Consider the following 19553-nt stretch of genomic DNA (forward strand, 5'->3'; position numbering starts at 1 on the left):
CTGGGTGGAGAAAGGTGCCCGGTTGTTTCCGTGGGGTTAAGGTAGCCCTCTAGTGGACTAACAGTCAAAAGACTGATCCAGGACCTGCAATTAAATTGCTGGGTGACACTGGGCAGCAAGTTAGTTACATGTTCCGGCTGGTCCTCTCTTTCCCCATCTGTAAAACGGTTGGGGTATGTTGGGCTGGGATCGCTGTGGCTCAGCGAGGCTGACTCAGTTGGTTAAGAACTGTGCCCGCGGGTTTTGAATACTGTAAAAGCGGACTCGATAAACCTTTCAATTTAGGAATGAATGGATTAAACTGCTGGAATGGTCAAGGTGGTGCAGATGTTAAACTGCTGGGACCTAGGCTTCCCAGGTCAAAAGGGGAGGTCGAGGGGTCAAAGGTCGGGTTCCGGTCAAACGCCCGAAAAACCGGAAGTCCCGAGTGGGTCTAATCCTAGTCCGGGCCTCCAGCCGCGTGACTAAATCTCCCCGGGGCGGAGCTGCAGCACCCGGAGAGGGCGGAGTTTGGGGCCTCCCAATGGCAGCGCGGATGTCCTTCCAGCGCAGCCAATCAACGTGGGAAGACGGTAAAATTTAAACCCCCTCCCACGTCCTCCGCTGGGACCTGTCCTGAAAGCGTTTGTATGAAGTGCGGCCGCTCGCCCCGCCCCCTCCGGGGAGGAGGGGAGAAGGGCGGGCTTTCCCTCTCGAGTTCGCCTATCACGGCGGGCAACCTGGGGAAAGGCGGGCGGCGGCGCCAATCAGGGCAGCAGCCGGGGTCCGGCGGAGCAGTTGGCTACACTTGTAACTTTTTTCGAAAGCTGCGTTTCCCGGGAGATCCTAGGCGGTGACAGAGCGCGGCCATGGCTAGAGGTATTGGCCCGGGTGGCCAGCGCCGGGGCAGCTGGGATAGGGGGTCGCGCTGGAGGCGGGACCGAGGTGGCGGGAGCTGCGGCAGGGAGGCGCTCTCCCGCCGGCTGCTCGCACGGAACGCGGGGACGAGCTGGGGTGCGGGGGGGAGGGGCTGCGGAACCTTCCCCACCTCGTCCCCACCCTCGCTTCCGAAGCCCCCAGAAACCCCTCCCACTCCCGTGCTTCGGTTTCCCCTCTTTAAAGTGTGGGCACCCGGTGGCCTGCCTCTCCCGACGCAATGGGGCCATATGTCAAAGCTGTTTGGAAACTAAAGCGCAGGGCACCTCCAGGGAATGGTTGTCATTGATACAAATGGGGGGAGGGCGAGGCTTCGCCTGCTTAAGGGCTCTCTCTTGTTAGGAAAGGAGGTGACCCCGAGGCGAGGGCGCAGATCGGTAACCTACATGGTGGGGAGCGCGTCGGAGTGGACCCCGCGGCAGGCGCCTTCCTTTCCCTCCCCACTCCCTGAGTCAGCTCTGCGCCGCCGGGGCGGGGACGGGCCCCGCTGGCCCACTTCGGGGTGAAACAGGTCCCCTGGCACCTCCCGGGGCGGCCCTTCGCGCCGCAGCTGATCAGTACTCCTGCCCACGGGAGATGGCTTGGGTGGGTTTGTGCAGCCGCGAGGGAGGCGATGTCCCTGCCTGAAGTTCTTCGCAGTTAGTTGGCTGTCAGGACAGTAAGACCCACGTTATGCGGCAAAGTGATCTCCAACCGCTGGTCATTTCCAGCCGCTGTGTCTCCTTCATGCAAAAACTTTAGCGTGATGGTTCACTTGAATTATTATTTAAAAGAAATAAGTTGAGGTTTTACATTTTTCTCAAAATTCTCAGGATATTACGTATTAGTAGGAATTTGCGTTAATGCAGTATGCTCCCTGTGGCGATCATAATGAATAAAATAAGGATTCATTCAGCAAATATTTATTGGGCTTCTTTGTTTTCAGCCCCTGCACCAAGGTGCATCATTTATTCTCCCAGCATCCCTTTACGGTCTTTTGGGACAAGATTTACCTAGATTATGATTAAGAAATGAGGCATAGTGAACTTCATGTTAAAGAGCTTCGTAACCCAGTCCACACAGAAAAGTAAGATGCCTTAAATATTTTTCTTCAGAAAAGGGTTAAGCATCTAAAAGTATATTTAATAATATCTAATTTATCTGACATATCTTAATAAAGCTGTGCTTCCCTGATTCATTTTTCCCATCACAGCAGCAAAATCATTTAAACTACCTGTTTTTTGTGTGTGTGTGTGTTTTTTTTTCAGTACGCGGGCCTCTCACTGTTGGTGGCCTCTCCCGTTGCGGAGCACAGGCTCCGGACGCGCAGGCTCAGCGGCCATGGCTCACGGCCCTAGCCGCTCCGCGGCATGTGGGATCTTCCCGGACCGGGGCACAAACCCATGTCCCCTGCATCGGCAGGCGGACCCTCAACCACTGCGCCACCAGGGAAGCCCTAAACTACCTGTTTTAACAGTAGTGCATTAAAATAAAAATAGCTTGTTTTAATTAATGTGTTGGGGGGAAACAAAGTGAACCACTTTGCCATTGAAATACTTGAATACTCAATATAGGCAAGTAATAATTACCATTGAGGGCCAGGTGCTTTATTATGTCAGTTAATCTTTACAAACTATTACTTCCATTTTTCAGAGGTGGAAGCTGAAGTCCAAAGTCACTGTCCAGACTCTGGCCATTCTGTGTCTTTGTTTGTTCCACTCTACCTCCCTTTTTTAGCCAAAGTGAAGATGAGTGTACCCAGCTTCTACCATAACAGGTTACAAATCACCTTTGTAATGCACTGGTTAATGATTCTCAGTGACTCACATGACCGCCCCCCCAATGAAGGGTCAGTCTTTTTCTTCTAGAAAAGAGGTCTTTGTTCCTAAGTTGTAGTTCACTTTGAGAGCCCTGTGGAGTCACATGAACAAAATGTTCAGATACTGGGTAACTCCTCTCTGGTTTTGAAGTTTTACAATCATGTAAATATTTACAGCCTCAAGGATATTACTTTGGGCAGGATCCGTACATCTACTTTTCCCCATTTCTACTGCCACTGTCAGATGGCCTCATACTTGGTCTCCCTCTTCCCACTGTGACCATCTCCAATTTATTGTGCCTCAGCAGCTAGAGTGGTCCCCAAGAACACAGATATTTATCATGTGACTCTCACCACTCCTTCTGCCCCTAACCTCCCCTTCTGTTCTTAGGATCAAATCCACAGTCCTCACCCTGGCCTGTAAGGGGCCTACCCACCCCTCTGGCCTTAGTATGCTCCATCTCTGTCTGTGTTCATTGTTGCGTCTTTAGCACAGGGCCTGGAACACAGTAGGTAGTCAATAAATGCTTGTTGAATGAATGAATTGGTATTTTAGTGTCTGAGTTTGAGGAAAGCAATATACATTTTTTTATGCTGAAGTAGCCTCATATCCATCAGTATCTCAGTCATGTGACCCTTAGGCAAGTGATTTATTTTCCTCAAGCCTCGATTTCTACATCTGTGAAATAGAATAGTACCTTCTCATAAATGGCTGGGAAGGTTAAATTAAATAATGCATTATTGTACGGCCTGACACAGTAAACATTCAGTAAGTGCAAGCTATTAGTATCATTGCTGTTGGATTCTATTTCTGTGAGACCCTGGGCAACATTAAGAGTTTTTATTTCTGTGACTGGGTGTATGTATTTGTTAGGCACATATGAACACCTCACGTACAGACAAAACAAAGTGTTTTGAAACTTTACTGAAGGATTTGAACGAAATTTTCTAGCTACTAGAGCTGCAGAGTTGAGACAAATGGGTGCTAGACTTGTATTTTAACGTATCCCCTGCATTTTGTGGGCTATGATGGAGAAAGCTATAGCCCTGAGTAGGTGTGTGTAGTGGGGGCGAGGGAGTTAAAATAGTATGAGAAATGGACAAGCTGATCTGAGCTTCTGCTTCCTGCCTCCAGACCATGATTCCCATGATAGTTTGGCAACGAACTACAAACCTTCTCTGCCCTGCAGAGGTAACAGACACTGTTTCAGATGGCTCAACCTGTGTGTCAGAGTGTCACTTTAGAATCCTAACTCTGCATGGTCTCTTGGGTATTCAAGTGGGCAGACTAGCCTACCCCACTGGAGTCAGTGGTTGGATGGGTATGGCAGGGGCTCCCCAGCCCTGCTCTGAAGGATTCTAAAGCACGAGCTGATTTGGGAGGTGTTGTCCTGAGCAGTGTCTTGCCATTTAATCCACTGTCTTATCCCTTCTAAGGGGAGGCAGCTACTTAAAGTGACAGCCATTTGTTTATCTGTGGATGTCAAAGGTGCCCTGGGTACGTTGTGGAATTCATAGTTCTCAGTTTTTATCCATGAGGATGCTGAGGGCTAGTCTGGGTAAGGGAGTTGGCTATGGTCACAAAGCACCTCTGGGGCAGATGCAGGGAGAGATACCCAATCTTTGCCTCTCAGGCCATAACCCAAGGCTAGATGCCCCGAGGTGTCTCGTTTGCATTATGACTTTGAACAAATACAGGGACTCTTTTGGCCATGGGCCCTCAAACCCTAATGGCTACAGCACAGTGGTTCAGGGCAGTAAGGTATACTGGAACCCCTGCCTCCCAGGACATTTCCTCGAGGACAGGAGACTTGGGTGACTTGCTAAACCCTCTGCAACACCATTTGCTCCTCTATGTTTATTTCCTCACCTGTAACCTGGAAGTTAGTGGCCAGGAGTGTAGGCTCTGGTCTGTTGGCCTGGTAATCTATTTCTAGTTCTGAGAACTTGGCCAAGCTCCTCACTTCTCCGAGGTTGTTTTCCCTGTCTGTGGAAGAGAAAATAATGGTGTCTACCTTCAAAGGGCTGTTGTGAGGTCTGAATGGCATAAGGTATGCAAAAGAAGCACCCAGCAAACATACCGTTATAATTCCTGGCTCTATTTCCCCAGGGTCCGGACCGGTCAGGTGCAGACCGCCTGGGTTTGACACCTAACCTGATCGCTTTCTAGTTCTGTGGCTTTGGACAAGCCTCTGCCCCTCCTTGGAAGCTCAGTATCCTCATCATAAACGGGTTAGCCACAGGACCTGGCCCCCAGGGGCTTGCCGGGAAGGTTAAACGCCCAGGAAAACACTCCGTGAGCACAGGCTCGGGCACACAAGAGGGCTCTCGCCTGTCGCGTTCACCGCTGCCGACTGCGCCTGGCACGGACGGGTCTCCCGAAATAGCCATTGGAGCCAGCGAGAGTAGGAGCCTGGCCGGCCGAGAGCCCGGACTGTCATTATCATGTTTCACACCCCTTCCTCCCCGAGTGGCTGAGGACGCGCGAGAGGGGGCGCGCCCGAGTCGGGATTCCTCGCGGCCGCGGGGCCCGCCCTCCTTCGTTCCCTCCCCTTCTCCCTCCCTCGCTCCGGAGGAGCCTCGCAGCGCCGCCCCTGCCAGCCCCCTCCCCGGCCGGGAGCGGACGGTGGGTGGCGGCAGCGGCGAGCGGGCGGGCCGCGGAGGACGCGCCGCCAGCGCCTCCCTCCCTGCGTCTTCGGTCCCGGGCCGGCCGGGGCTGCCGCGGCGCGCGGGTGCCGGGCTCTGCCTCGCAGGCCATGGGGGAAGGGGGCGCCGTGGGGCGCCGCCGGCCCTTCCCCGGGGCGCCGCGGCGGCGCTGGTGGCGGCGGCAGCAGCAGCAGCAGCGGCAGCGGCAGCGCTGGTGGCCGGGCCGCGGCGGCGGCGAGGGCGAGGGCGCGGGGCGCGCCGCCATGGGCCTGGCCGGGCTGCAGGTGGGTGTGTCGGGCCCGGCCGCGCGGGGGGCGGGCGGCGCGCGGGGCCCGGCCGGGCCGGGCGGCGGGAGGGCGACTCGGGCTCCGGCCTGGCCCCGCCGGCCGGCCCCGGCCTCCCGGCGGCGCGGGCGGCCCACCGCCGCCGGGCCCTCGGAACATGGCTGCGGCGGGAGGCGCCGCCGCGGCGCCCGGCCCGGGCGGCCCCGCTCCCCGCCCCGCCGCGCCCTGAGCGCCCCCTCCCCCGCTTCCCCCGGGTCCCCCTCTCCAGGCAGGAAGATGTCCAAGCCCCGCGCGGTGGAGGCGGCGGCGGCGGCGGCGGCGGTGGCAGCGACGGCCCCGGGCCCGGAGATGGTGGAGCGGAGGGGCCCGGGGAGGCCCCGCACCAACGGGGTAAGCAGGCACCCTCCCCGCACTCGCTCGGCGCGCCCCGAAGGGCCGTGCGGCAGGGCGCCCCTGCCGACCCCGCTCCGAGAGCACGTGGGCGCCCCCGCGGCCCTGGGGCGGGGGTGCGGGCGGGGCGCCCGGCCGGGCAGCTTCCTTTTCTGCTGCCTGCCTGGGAGTGGCGCCCACACCCGCTCCGCCATGACCCTGGCAGTGTTTGACCTCGTAAAAGTTTGTGTCTTTATGGCATTTCCAGGCCCCGAGACCCAGCCACTCCTGTGGTGGCCGCCTTCCCAGAGTGTGCGGGGCCTGCCCGGGGCCCTCGGGGAGGTCACAGGGTCTCGCTGACTTGGTGTTGAATGGCTCACCAGGCAGAAAGGCTCAGTAGGGTTTCTGGGAAGGCCCTCCTCCTGTCTGTGCTTACTCAGAGGAGAGGCCGCACACCCAGAGACACCAGCAGTGACCTGTCCGCCCCACCGGTCTGCCCACCGCAGTCGAGTAACCGCCCTAAATGCGACGGTTCTAGGCGTTTCTTCCTCTAGCTCTGCACCCCCCAGTTAGCCCGAGAGAACTACCCCAACCGCAGCCCAGTCCCGCAGTCCTTGGAGGCTGCTGGGCTGCATGTTTTGTGAGGGGCCAGGCTTGGGCACACAGAAGATTCAGGCAGTAATGGTAGGTCCTGCCAGCTGACCTCAGGACTGAGAAGTGGTTGATCAGGTTCCCTGAGGCCCGCTTCTGTGCCAGAGTCCCTGCAGCTCCTGCCAGGGCAGTCGGCTCCTGCACTAGGCCAGCCCTTCCCATCCCGGCCTTGTTTACCCTGGTCCTTCTGACCTCCTTGCTACGGGTAGGTTGCCTCCTTCTTATATAGACTTTTGTGGACGGCTGGTTCTGCTGGCCAGATGTCCCCCCTTAGCGAATGGAATTAGAGACGGACTTGGACCTGGGGGATTCTGAACCTTCCACTGCTCTGCTGGGGCTGGAGTAGCCCAGTTTTTGAGAGATGTTGTCTATTTTTTGTCTTTTGTATTCTGATTGCCCCCTTGGCTGCCTAAATCTTGTGGGATCTTCTTCTTCAAGCCTCTTTCAGAATATGCATTTGTCGTTTTAGGAGAATGTATTTACCGGGCAGTCAAAGATCTATACCTACATGAGCCCGAACAAATGCTCTGGAATGCGTTCCCCCCTTCAGGAAGAGAACTCAGTTGCACATCACGAAGTCAAATGCCAGGGGAAGCCGTTAGCCGGAATCTACAGGAAACGCGACGGTAAGCCTCTGAAATGGCCCTGTTCTGACCGTAGCTGGCCCGCTCGCATCCTGCAGAATAATGTAAATGTGCTAAATTTTTATCCAGCCTTTTCAAGCCAAAGTTCAAGAGGTTTGAACCATGTTTGGTCTTGCTGCTGGGAAACACAGACAAGGGGGAAAGAGCTGCCTGTTCCAGGGCGTGTGCCCTGTTGGTCTGACAGGTTCTCCCTGCTTTCACAAGAGTTAGCGTGTCCTTCAGGCTTGATTATCTTGCCAAGTTGCAACAATACGGCACCTGGCCTGTTGTTAGAGAGGCTCACAGGTGCTGAAAGTACAGAAATTATGAGTCTAGGTTGTCCGGACCAGGCGCTTGCACTCCCGCCGAGTCGTGTGAACCTAAGGACCTGATTTCCTTCCCTTTTATGAGGTGGCCTTGACCTCAGTTCTAAAGTTTCTTTCTACTCAAGTGTTCAGTGCTAGTCTCTGGAGCAGCATACTCTGGAATGAGATTTGGGGTTAAAATATTGAGCAAGAAAATTAATGGTTATTGAAAATTCTGTCTGGCCCTGCAAAACACGCTGAGACCTCTTACACATCTTGATCTAACCCAAATATTCCCTTTTAAAGCTGAGGGTGGGGCGGGGGCGCCAGTGCACGTGAGCTTTCCCCAATTCACCGTGCTCCCTTCTGATTAAACCTTGCCTTAGAGAAGCAAAACTCTGGCTATCAGCAGCTCCGTACAAGGAAGCTTTGTATTCGTTAACAGAAAGTGCCGTAAGGGATGGGGTAGCCCAACCTCTGGGCCAGATCTGAGACCCAGGGGCAGGAGCCAGCCCTCTGCCTGATTCCCCCTGGTACACAGGGTGATGTTACTTCATATGACTTAAAGGTTCCAATCCTAGCTCTGCCATTTATCAAAGGAAGGGACGTGGGCAGTTTGCTACTCTTTTCTGAGCCTCCGTTCTCTCTGTACAGTGTGAGAGAGAGGAGTCCTACAGGACCATTCTGAAGGTCAGTTAAAGAGCAGGTGCAGATGGGCTTTGTGAGGGAATTCCCTGGTGGCCCAGTAGTTAGGACGCGGCTCTTTCACTGCCCTGGACCCCGGGTTCAGTCCCCGTTCGGGGGAATTAAGATCTCAAAAGCCGTGCAGTGCGGCCAAAAAAAAAGGAGTGGGGGGCAGCTTTGTGAGTGCTCCATAAGTCAGCCTGTTCTCCACTGGGCTGCGAGCATCACGGCCTGCCCCTCCCCGCAGTTCAGCGTAGGCAGCACTCAGGACAGCACTCACCACACTGGGTTGGGGAAGGGGCTCTTTTGAGATGGCACTCAGCCAGTCTCACGTCCCCTCTGGAACGGGGCAGGATGTAGATTGTCCTAAATGGGGACACGGGGCACAAGCTAGCTGATGTGACTCGTAGTGTTACTACATGGTGACAGTCAGAATTGGGGGCTGGAGGAACATTGGAGGAGACCCCAAGGTCCAGGTTCTTGTCCATGATTCTAGACCCTTTTCCTGCCTTGGTGCAGACTCAACATGACTGCTGATGTTCACGAGCACCACCCACTTGTAGGGTTACGCCTGACGCCTTACCTCCACCCAGGAGGGCGTACAAGGAGCAAGAATGGTCTGGATGGGTGCTGATGTATTTATTTTTCTCTTTTGTTTATTGAGATATAATTCTGATATCCTGAAGTTCACCATTTTAAAGGGTACGATTCAGTGGTTTTTAGCATATTCACAGATATGTGCGACTGTCACCTCTGTTAAACTCCAGTACATTTTCATCACCCCAAAAAGAAAACCTGTACCTATTCACAGTCGCTCCCCATTCCTCCGTTGCCCCAGCCCCAGGCAGCCACTAATTTATTTCCTGTCTCTATGGATTTGCCTATTCCAGACGTTTCCTATAAATGGAGTCATCTAATACGTGGCCTTTTGTGTCTGGCCTCTTTGACTCATTATAATGTTTTCAGGGTTCATCCATGTTGTAGCCTGTGTCGGTACTTCGTTCCTTTCTGTGGCTGAATAATATTCCATCCTGCAGATGTACCACATTTTCTTTACCCATTCATCATTTGATGGACGTTCAGGTTGTTTCCAGTTTTTGGCTGTTAATAAGCTGCTGCAGACGTTCATATCCAGGTTTTTGTGTAGAATCTGCTTTTCATTCTCTTGATAGATTCCTAGAACTAGAATTGCTGGGTCATATGGTAACTCTATGTTTAACATTTTGGAGAACTGCCAAATTCTTTTCCGAAGTGACTGCACCATCTTACATTCCCACCAGCAATGTATTATTTAATTATCTGTTAAAAATAAAATCTCTTTTGAAAAAAAATAGTCCAACACTGGTGCTCCACAACTATTTTTAGTAACAAGTCATTGGCGACGTCCCTCACAACACACTGACTGGTGTCGGGGCACCGTGCTGGGAACCACTGTGAACACTGGGCTTCGACCCTGTTAGAACAGGGAATTTAAAAAAAAAAAAAAGAAAGAAAACGAGTCTGAAATGAATCACTCTAGGCAGCTAGCTCTTGGGGAAGAGGTCTTTGCTGGGGAGAGGTTCTGCTTTATTGCCTTACTCCTGTCCACCAACACTGGCCCACCCTTTAGGAATTTAGCTTTTTTCCCTGGGGTCTGCAGCCCATTTCCTGAAAAGCCATTGGTCGAGCCCTCAGGCCAGTGTTGCTGGCCGTGGTGCTTCTGCTTCAAGGGCTCTTTCCCTCAAGATGCAGAAGGCCCGATGTGTTGATTAATTAGATGAGAGGGATCCACTCACAATGTATATGTTGACTCATCATGGTATAACAGTTCAAATATCTTATAATTGTATTTATCAATTATACCTCAACAAAGCTAGAAAAAGAAAAAAAAGATGCAGAAGACCAAAAGCTGCACCCAGTGTCTGGGTCAAAAAGTAAAGCCAGACGCTTTGCCCAAGATACTGGTTAGTGGACACCAGGCTTAACAGCCCAAGGGCACGGCTGCCCAACATGCCCCACCCCTCTCTTCTCTCCAAGCCTGTCTTAGCATGCGGCTGAGGGCTGGAAAGCGGGAGCCGGCGGGTCCAGAGTCAGCCTGTCTCCCCCCACCTTCTGCCCACAGAGAAAAGAAACTCTGGGAATGCAATACGAAGCTCCATGAAGGCCGAGGAACAGAAGATCAAAGACGCCAGGAGAGGTCCCCTGGCCCCTTTTCCAAACCAAAAATCTGAAGCAACAGAACCTCCCAAAACCCCGACCTCGTCTTGTGATTCTCCCAATGCAGCTGCTGCCAAGCAAGCCCTGAAAAAGCCCGTCAGGGCCAAACAGGCTCCCAGGAAAAAGTAAGTGCCCCCTGGAGGCCACCCCTAACACAGGGCAGCCTGCCTAGTGCCGGCAGGGGTGAGGCCGCCCACCCTCTCAGCCCCTTGAGCCGTCAAGGCTCAGATTCCTGAGTCGCCACCGGGGACACCACTGTTTGTCAGCATCTTGGTCTGTCATGGGACCAGAGCTCAGGAGCCCGCTCCCCGCCGAGAGTAGGCAGCCTGTCTTTGACACTCTCTCTGAGGCCCCCGTGGGCAGGTGAGCCTGAGTGACCCTGGGCCACGGTGGACAGAGGTGTTGAAGTGACATGGCTTCCAAGGTGCCTGCTGCTCAGGGGTTGTGTGCCTCCTGGACGTGAATGCGGTCTCGGTGCTAATACTTGTTTTCTCCTCTTCCTTTCTCACCCCAGAGCTCAAGGAAAAACGCAGCAGAATCGTAAGCTCACAGATTTCTACCCTGTTCGAAGGAGCTCCAGGAAGAGCAAAGCTGAGCTGCAGGTAGAGTCACGTGGTTTTGATTCCGGCTCTCGGAAGGGGCAGGGCATCCCAGTGGGCAGTGCTTGCCGTGCACAGCCTGAGCTCGCTTTGTATCATCTTGGGACAAGTCTCTTGGCCTCCATGGCCTCGATATTCTCCTTGATCTGGTGGGGGCCGTCATAACGCTCTGGGTCACCAGGAAGCTTAGTTACGATGCCTCTGTGAAGGAGCCTTGTCGCCTGTAGCATGTGGCCTGGAAAGTCAGGACTCACCATGAAAGTGGCTTTGGCAGGGCCATTGGAGCCTAGGACCATGAGGGCTGCGTGCTCTTGGGAGGCTTGTTTTTCTGCTGTCCAGAAGTTTCATGTCTCGAGGTGGTGAAGAGCAGTGGCTTGGGAACCGCTTCCTGGTTGTATGACGTCGGGCCAGTTACTTAACCGCTCTGTGCCTCTCTGTCCTGTCTGTAAAATGGGATAATAAAGTAGTACCGTGTGCGGTTGTTGGGAGGGCTACATTCTTAAGTTAATGCACGTAGAACACTTAGAACCGTGCCTGGTATGCACTGAGCACCTGTTAACTATCGTCACTGTTGCTTCCCCCGTGTTGTCCCTTCCTGGGGCCCCTCTCTGCTCTTTCCTACCCAGCCACTGTCCCTCAGAACGTGCGAAAACCAGGCAGGAAGGCTGACTGGGCTGTGAGGCCCCTGCCTGCCGTGTTTGCAGAGTGCTGAGCTGTGCACAGGTGATCAATATTTGATGCAGTGAGGTGTGGTTATTGCCTTTCTGTTAGGGAAACCCAGGGTATGGCCGGGCCCTGCAGCCCCCGGCTGCTTCTGTCCACCCTCCCACCCCGGGAGCGGCAGAATAACCCTCAGGCTTGGGAGTAGCGCTCAGGATTGCCCCCCACGAGGGAGGTGGGGGCCTGGCCTTTCAACTGGAACAGACCCCTTCAGCCTTTTGATGTGAGAGCTGTGGCTGTACAGATGGTGATCTAGCCTCTCTCCGCCCCCCCCACCTCTGAACTGGCAGGACTTCCTTTAAAAAGTGGGGGAGGTCCATCTTTCCCCCTAGAGAGAAGCTTTGGCTTTATTTCCTTAGAAAGGCAGCGTATTTCAGCCAAGAACAAGCTGTTGCAAGCTGTTTGCCTGCAGCGGGAGGCGGTGTGAGGTCATCGTAGAGACGCCACTGCAGAGGGCGAGGCGGTGCCAGCCCCCAGAACCCGGGACGCCGCCCAGCCCAGCTCAGAGCCGCCGCGCCCACACAGGGAGGCTGGGGCTCCACCAGGCGCCGCTCTGGGCTGTGGGGCGGGGCGGGGGGGGGGGGCGGCAGCTGAGTTGGCCTTTTTAATTAAAAACAACAACAACGGGGGCTCTCTGTCGGGGCAGTGGAGGCTGCAGTAGGGTGCGCCGCAGGTCTGCCGGACCCTGCAGCAGGCGGGCGGCAAGCAGCGGGCGGCACAGTGAAGCTCACACTGTCCCCGGACGCAGAGCCAGTGGCGAGGGAGAGACACGCTGTGCCTGCCGCCGTTTGTGTTGGCTCTGCCGCGCGCGCACCGCGGCCAGGTGGTCGCCGGCCAGGACGGCGAGGCAGCTGTCTGCCGGGCTGCTGGGCTGCGGCTGCCAGGGTGGCGGCGGCTCTTGACCGCAGAGGTGAAGCCCGAGGGCGGGGCAGCTGGGCCTCGTCTCAGGGGTGAGGTCAGGCCTGACCTGCCTGCCCTCCGGGGCCGGCCAAAACCGAGGCCCGGGGCTGGGTGTGGGCAGCGGGGGTGAGACGGACAAAGAGCTCCGCAGACAACACCTTGCTCCCTTCCCGCCCACTCAGGCCCTGGGTCCCCTGTGGGCTGCTGCCAGAATCCTCTTTAGGACGCTCAGAGCTGGTGGCTCACATGCCCCAAACCCCCGAGCCTCCAGAGTGAAACTCAGGGCCGTGCATTCAGGGCCTCCACGGCCCCGGCTCTCCTCAGCTTGTCTCCTCTGCCTTGTTCTGTCACGGCAGGAAAGTCCCCCGTCGCCCATCTCAGTTCTCCCACGATTACTCCCATTTGTCTCTGCACACTTGTAACTGATTCATCATTTAACAAGGTAGCTGTGTGTGTGCATGTGGGGTGGCGGGGGGGCCGTTGTTGCTTTGAGGGCTTACTGTGTGCCAGGCACTGTTCTAGGCCAGAAGGTTCCGCAGTGAGCAGGCGGTGGGCACACGCCCCCCGTCTAAAGGGCGCAGCCTCTGAACGGCCCTGGCTGCTGCCGTATGAAGTCAGAGTCCTGATTTTTAAATGTCAGCAATTTCGCTATTTTCTAGAAGTCTGCGTGGGCCAAACAGAACATAGCCACAAGCCCGATTCTGCCCTTGGGGCCACCACTGTCTCCCTCTTGGCCTCTTTAAACCCCAGGTGGCGAATGGTCCGCCTCAGATGGGCATTGAGGAAAGGATGGGGGCTTGGGGGCCTGGGCATCCTTTGGGACCAATGCCCTGGAGGCCAACTGCAAGTGACCTGCGGGCGGCCGGGGCTCCTGGAATGGCCTCGGAGACAATGCTGATGCGCGTCGCATTTTTTCTTTCCTCCGCACCCAGTCTGAAGAAAGGAAAAGAATAGACGAATTGATTGAAAGTGGGAAAGAAGAAGGAATGAAGGTAAGGGGCCGCAGGGCCCACTGCGTGGAAGTTAAGGCTGTGAAGTCGTACCTTCCCTGGTGCAGAGGCTCACATAGGAGCTGCGCTGCTTTAACCCTCTGATGGTCACTGTGACCAGGCGGGCTGTTACAGGTTGTCGAGGGACCAAATGCTAAAAGTATCGTTGAAGGGAAGGCCTCACGAAGGAAACATGAGATGTTGCCCTGAGGAAACTTTTTAAAGGTTATGAAATACATGCAACATAAAATTTACTGCTGTAACCATTTTAAGTGCACAGTTAAGAACATCCTACAGTCACAGTTGTGCGATCATCATCTCTGTCTGGTTCCAGAACTTTTTCATCCTCCCAAACGGAAACCCCGAACCCATCTGCACTCACTCGGCGTTCCCTGCCCTCAGCCCCTGACAGCTACCAGTCTGCTTGCTGTCTCTATGGGTTTGCCTGTTCTGCACACTTCATACAAATGGAATCATAGACTGTGTAGCCTGTTTTATCTGGCTTCTTTCATTTAGCATGATGCTTAGGGAAACTTTTAAAAGGACAAACTGATCAGATTTTTCTAGACTGTTTTCCTGGGAAATGGCAATGCCCAGGAGATTTGCTTTTCTCTTCGTATATTTCAGACACACTGGGTGGATGAGAGGGGAGCAAGTCTCCATAGTGGTGGCCAGATGGCCCTGGACTAGGACCCAGGGGTTGGAAAGCTTCAGTTTCCACCCACCATTGAGGGGGATCTGAAATTTTTTTTTGCCCACACTGCACGGCTTGCGGGATCTTAGTTCCCTGACCCGGGATCAAATCTGTGCCCCGTGCATTGGAAGCTCAGAGTCCTAATCACTGGACCGCCAGGGAGTCCCCTGGGGCAGGGGCCCCCAACCACTGGGCTGCATGACCAATACCGTCCCCGGCCGCACAGCAGGAGGTGAGCAGCGGGCGGGCGGGCAGGCGGGCGAAGCCGCATCCCCGCTACCCAACGCTTGCATCACCTCCTGAACGTCCCCACCCCCGTCCATGGAAAAATTCTCTTCCACGAAACCTGTCCCCGGTGCCAAAAAGGATGGGGACCGCTGCCCTAGGAGGATCTGAATTTAAGTCTGGACTCCTCAAGCAATCACCCTCCATCTCCATTTAAAATGGACTGAGGAGAAACCCAGGAGGGTTAATTATGGGATAAAGGAGAGACTCAGAACACTGGGTCCTACTACTCCCCCGAAGAGGCCAGGACGTGGATTTGAGTCTGTGCTACACAGCTTCCTAGCTTTGTGGCCATGGACACAACTCTGCCTCTCTAATCCCGTTTTCTCACCTGCAAAATGGGGCAGCACCCACCTAGCAGATCTCTCAGGATCTGGCGTGACAAGGCTCTGCAGGTGGGCACGAGGGAACTCTGGGGTGATAGATTGTGGCAGTAGTTGCACAGCTGTATATGTTGACTAATACCCATCAAACTGTACATGTGAAATGAGTGAATTTTATGGCCTGCCGCAGTAAAGCTGTTCAGAGAACGCGGTGCAAGCCTCCCGCCCCCTGGAAGCCGGCGTGGCACTGTGGCGTTTGTTGCTGTTATGAACCAACCCTCCCTCTTGGCACCACCCAACAGATCGACCTCATTGACGGCAAAGGCAGGGGCGTGATCGCCACCAAGCAGTTCTCCCGGGGCGAGTTTGTGGTGGAATACCACGGGGACCTCATCGAGATCACCGACGCCAAGAAGCGGGAGGCTCTGTACGCGCAAGACCCCTCCACGGGCTGCTACATGTACTATTTTCAGTATCTGAGCAAAACCTACTGGTAAGTCCCCTAGTGCTTCGAGTGGCTCTTCCCCGCCCCGGCAGAGGTCCGGCCAGAGGGCCACTGAGGGCATCCTGACTCTCCTGCTCCCCCTTCTTGTTTAGTCCTTGCTGCCTTTTTTCAAAGCTGGGATGCAGCTCCCCCACTCCCCCGCTTCCCATGTTTAATTTTGGGGATCGGAGCGGTTCTGGATGCCGTCTCGTGGGACAAGACGTAGACCAGTCTCATGAAAGCCTGCGTAGGGGCTCACCTGGCCTCTCCTCTGGGACCCGTGGCCAGAACAGCTCTGGGAATTGCTGACTTCTCTGTCCCCAGTGTGGCAGTGTCATTGATTGCTTTTTCTTTAATAGACTGTACTTTTTAGGTCAGTTTTAGGTTCCCGGCAAAACTGAGTGGAAAGTACAGAGCGTTCCCATGTACTGCCTGCCTCCACACCCGCACGGCCTCCCCCCACTGTCAACATAGTTGAATTTTATTCACTTATTTATTATGCAGAACTTCCACAAAGAGCCTTTTGCATTCCCGTCTAGGCCTGCCCCCTGCCTCGGATCCCCCACACCGAGCACCTCTCTGAGCTCTTAAAGATATTTTTTTTGAGTTACTTTGCTTTCCCAAAAACGTGGCCCTAAATAACCGTCCCACCAGAGCTGAGAGCAAGCATGACTCTGACTGGGTTCAGAACCCTCTTTATCAATTTAATCCTCTGTCGCCCTCCCTCCCCACCAGCGTGGATGCAACCAGAGAGACAAATCGCCTGGGAAGACTGATCAATCACAGTAAATGTGGGAACTGCCAAACCAAACTGCACGACATCGACGGCGTGCCTCACCTCATCCTCATTGCCTCTCGCGACATCGAGGCTGGGGAGGAGCTCCTGTATGACTATGGGGACCGCAGCCGGGCTTCCATCGAAGCCCACCCCTGGCTGAAGCATTAACCCCACGGCCCCGCCCCTCCCCCCTCCCTTCTTCAATGGACAAAGTGCCCTCAAAGGGAATTGACTTTTTTTTTTTTACACATTTAATCTTAGCAGATTACTTCAGATGTTTTTAAAAAAGTATATTAAGATGCCTTTTCACTGTAGTATTTAAATATCTGTTACAGGTTTCCAAGGTGGACTTGAACAGATGGCCTTATATTACCAAAACTTTTATATTCTGGTTGTTTTTGTACCTTTTTTGCATACAAGTCAAACGTTTGTGCTTCCCGTGCATGCAGTCAAAGACTCAGCACAGGTTTTAGAGGAAAGAGTCGAACACGAACTAGGAAGCTGGGCGATGCGCCTTTGTCCACCCGAGGAGCCGGGACTCTCTCCCCTCCTCAGCCCTGACGTCCCAGTGCCAGGTGGGCGCGAGGAAGAACTGCCTCCCCACGGCCTGGACGGGATGTTCCCAAGCTCTTGTTTTCCTGACATCTCGACAGGCGCACGTGGAAGTGTATGAATATTTTTTAAAAAGGTTTCACAGTAAGATAGTCTTCCCCTCTGCTTTCTCGAAAGCTTACTGACCCGGTGGCTCACGGGCCGGGCCTAGATTTACTCTTCCACGGGCTGCCGCTTTTCTGGGCACCTCGAATCATCAGGGCGGGGAATCAAAGCAGATGTGGGCAGGAACAAGCACTGCTTACCTAGCCCTGCCGGGCAGGGGTTCCCGAAACTGGGTTAATTTCTTTATAGAAATGTGAACACTGAGCTTATTTTAAAAAAAAATAATAAAAATCAAAAAACAAAAAAGAAAAAAAAGAAACCACAGAAGACAACTTACATGTATATAGGTCTTGAAGTGAGTGACGTGGCTGCGTTTTTGTTTGGGTTTTTTTTTTTTTTAGTTTGGCTTTTCTTCTCCCCTTTGGTTTTGTTTCTGTAGAAGAGATTTGAGATGGTACACTATTCTAATCAAAAATAAAGTTTTGTAGTGCGACCAGAAATTACTTACCCAATCCCCCATCTCCCCACCCCCGCCCCAACCTGATTCTGCTGGGTTGAAAGTTCCAGACCTGCTGTCAAGGCTTTTGTTTGTCAGACCCCCTGGTGTCCTTCCTGTGAAGATGCAGCCATGAACCAAAGGGTGAGCCTACGAGCCCCGAAATGCAGGGTCCCCACCCCAGCTGCTGGAGTGCAGGGGAGCGGGCGGGCCCAGCGGCCCAGGGATCACGGCTAAGGGTAAAGTTTTCACCTCGACTGTGACAGCAGGAAGAGCAGCAGGTAGCTTCCTCCCAAAGGGCAACCGATTCCCACTTTCTGTTAACCTGTAGTTCAGGGGCCTGGGGCTCTGGAGCTGTGACGTGGGGTCTCCTGGCCCCCTGCTCCCAGGTAAATGTGAATGGAGACAGGTATGAGAGCCTGTCCTCAACTTCAGTGCCCCTGTCCCGGTCTCACGACGGTGCTACCTAAGAAAGTCTTCCCCCCACCCCACATTTGCCTGGTCAGTGGTCAGTGAATTGGAGGAGGATCTGATGGGAGTGTGTAAATGTGAGATAAAATGTCTTGGTTGTACCTGTTTGTGGTTTAGCTTTGTATTTAAAAAAAAAAAAAAAGGAAATAAACTTGAAAATTATTTGTCATCATAAAAATGAAATGAAAATTAAAATATTTATTGCCAGGCGAGGCTACGTGTGTCATTCTGGTTTTTTGTGTTTTTTGTTTGTTTTTTACAAGGCAGAGGCAGAAAAAAGGTTGCATTTTTTGGGTTTTGTATTGCTTTTTGTTTCGGCCACACTGCACGGCTTGTGGGATCTTAGTTCCCCAACCAGGGATTGAACCCTGGCCCTCGGCAGTGAGAGCACGGAGTCCTAACCACTGGACTGCCAGGGAATTCCCGTTTTATTTTACAAAGGGCTACGCACCAGTGTGAATCAGTTTTGGTGACTGTCCTCCTAGGGGACAGTCTCTTCGTTTTTATCATGGGGGGGGGGTCAGAGGTTGCTTGTGGAGATTAAAAGTTAAACATGTTGCCCCCTTAGAACAATGCCTGGCAAGTAGCATACATTTTAGCTGTTGTAACTGTCATTGTTGTTTCTAACGTGCTAGAGTTGATTCTCAGGTAGGCGTCTCAGTGGTGCTGGAAGTCGTCCTGTCCCCCGCCCCACCGCCAGCCCAGATCGCCTTCCCCACCGCACACGCCACCAACCGCCCCTGAGAGGCTTAGTTCCCCCAGCCCCAGGCACTAGAGGCAGGTTGGGACGGTGGGTAGAGTCCTTGGTTTACAGGTGGAAGATCCATTCCCAGCATCGATCGGCTCTAAGCATTTGTCAGCTGTCACCCTGAACAAATCACTTACCCTCTGAAATTTGTCCATCAGGTTCAGAACAGCCTCTGCCCACCTGCCTTGCAGGGGTTTCCACAGGATTCAGTCGTCACGTATTACTACCTCCTCACGTTGGAGGGGAAGTGTGGCCTGGTGGCCAAGTGCTCGGCCCTGGAACAGAACCTCAGGTTCCAGCCACTTAGCAGCTGTGTAACCTTGGGCGGGTTACCTAACCGCCCTGCGTGCCACCTTCCTCCCCGGTGACACGAAGATGACACTGGTGCTTGTGTCGGGGTGATGGTGAGGACTGGATGAGTTTAAGACATAAAAAGTACTTGCGCATAGATGATCCTCAGTAATCAATGTTAGCTATTATTAGGATGAAAATTTTGGGTGGTTTTCTATCATTCCCTGTTTACAAGTGCCCAGGACTGATAGATATTGCCTCTAAGCCTGCTCCTCCTGGGGCTGGGTTTGGAGTTGGAAGCCTGCAGTGTGGGAGCGGCCGTGTCTCTGCTGTCTGTGGTCACACTGGGCCCGGCTCCAAGAACTCAGCTTCTGGCGCTCCTGCGGCCACACCCCAGCGTCTGCGGTTCTGAAGTCAGGATGCTTGGGTTCGTTTCCCAAGTCAGCTCTCTCCTCCAAGGTGCAGAAATCCTCCTCCCTCCCTGCTGTTAAGAGGGCAGCAACCAGTCAGGGCTGCAGCGTTAACAGGAATCAGGACCCCCCCGATCTAAGATGCTGCTGAGATGGCATTCTGGATCAGACATTTGAACACTGCCGACTCTTCTTGGGAGGCAGAGTGGTCTTGGCCTTGGCACCTGGGTTCAAGTC

At 54.0% G+C, this 19553-nt stretch overlaps 1 protein-coding gene across 2 annotated transcripts; it reads left to right on the top strand.

The window, feature by feature from the left end:
• The first annotated feature begins 791 nt into the window (after positions 1-791).
• Positions 792-18077, top strand: KMT5A (lysine methyltransferase 5A). Of its 2 annotated transcripts, none has more exons than XM_032603300.1 (8): positions 792-858; positions 5912-6033; positions 7133-7289; positions 10377-10596; positions 10986-11073; positions 13623-13682; positions 15284-15474; positions 16201-18077. In XM_032603300.1, exons 1-8 carry the CDS (start codon positions 849-851, stop codon positions 16409-16411), a joined length of 1059 nt encoding a protein of 352 aa, XP_032459191.1. In that variant the 5' UTR covers positions 792-848; the 3' UTR covers positions 16412-18077. The 2 variants fall into 2 exon arrangements, with proteins under 2 accessions (XP_032459191.1, XP_032459190.1); XM_032603299.1 differs by lacking the exon at positions 792-858 and adding an exon at positions 5309-5643.
• The last annotated feature ends 1476 nt before the right edge of the window (positions 18078-19553 follow it).

The sequence above is a fragment of the Phocoena sinus genome, chromosome 14 (genome assembly GCF_008692025.1).
Source record: "Phocoena sinus isolate mPhoSin1 chromosome 14, mPhoSin1.pri, whole genome shotgun sequence".
In the NCBI taxonomy this organism is placed as follows: Eukaryota; Metazoa; Chordata; class Mammalia; order Artiodactyla; family Phocoenidae; genus Phocoena; species Phocoena sinus.

Excerpts from the sequence above, each read along its gene's own strand:
- KMT5A (XM_032603300.1), top strand. Across the intron at positions 11,074-13,622 it reads AGAGCAAAGCTGAGCTGCAG|TCTGAAGAAAGGAAAAGAAT; the intron begins GTAGAGTCACGT and ends CTCCGCACCCAG. Across the intron at positions 13,683-15,283 it reads GGAAAGAAGAAGGAATGAAG|ATCGACCTCATTGACGGCAA; the intron begins GTAAGGGGCCGC and ends ACCACCCAACAG.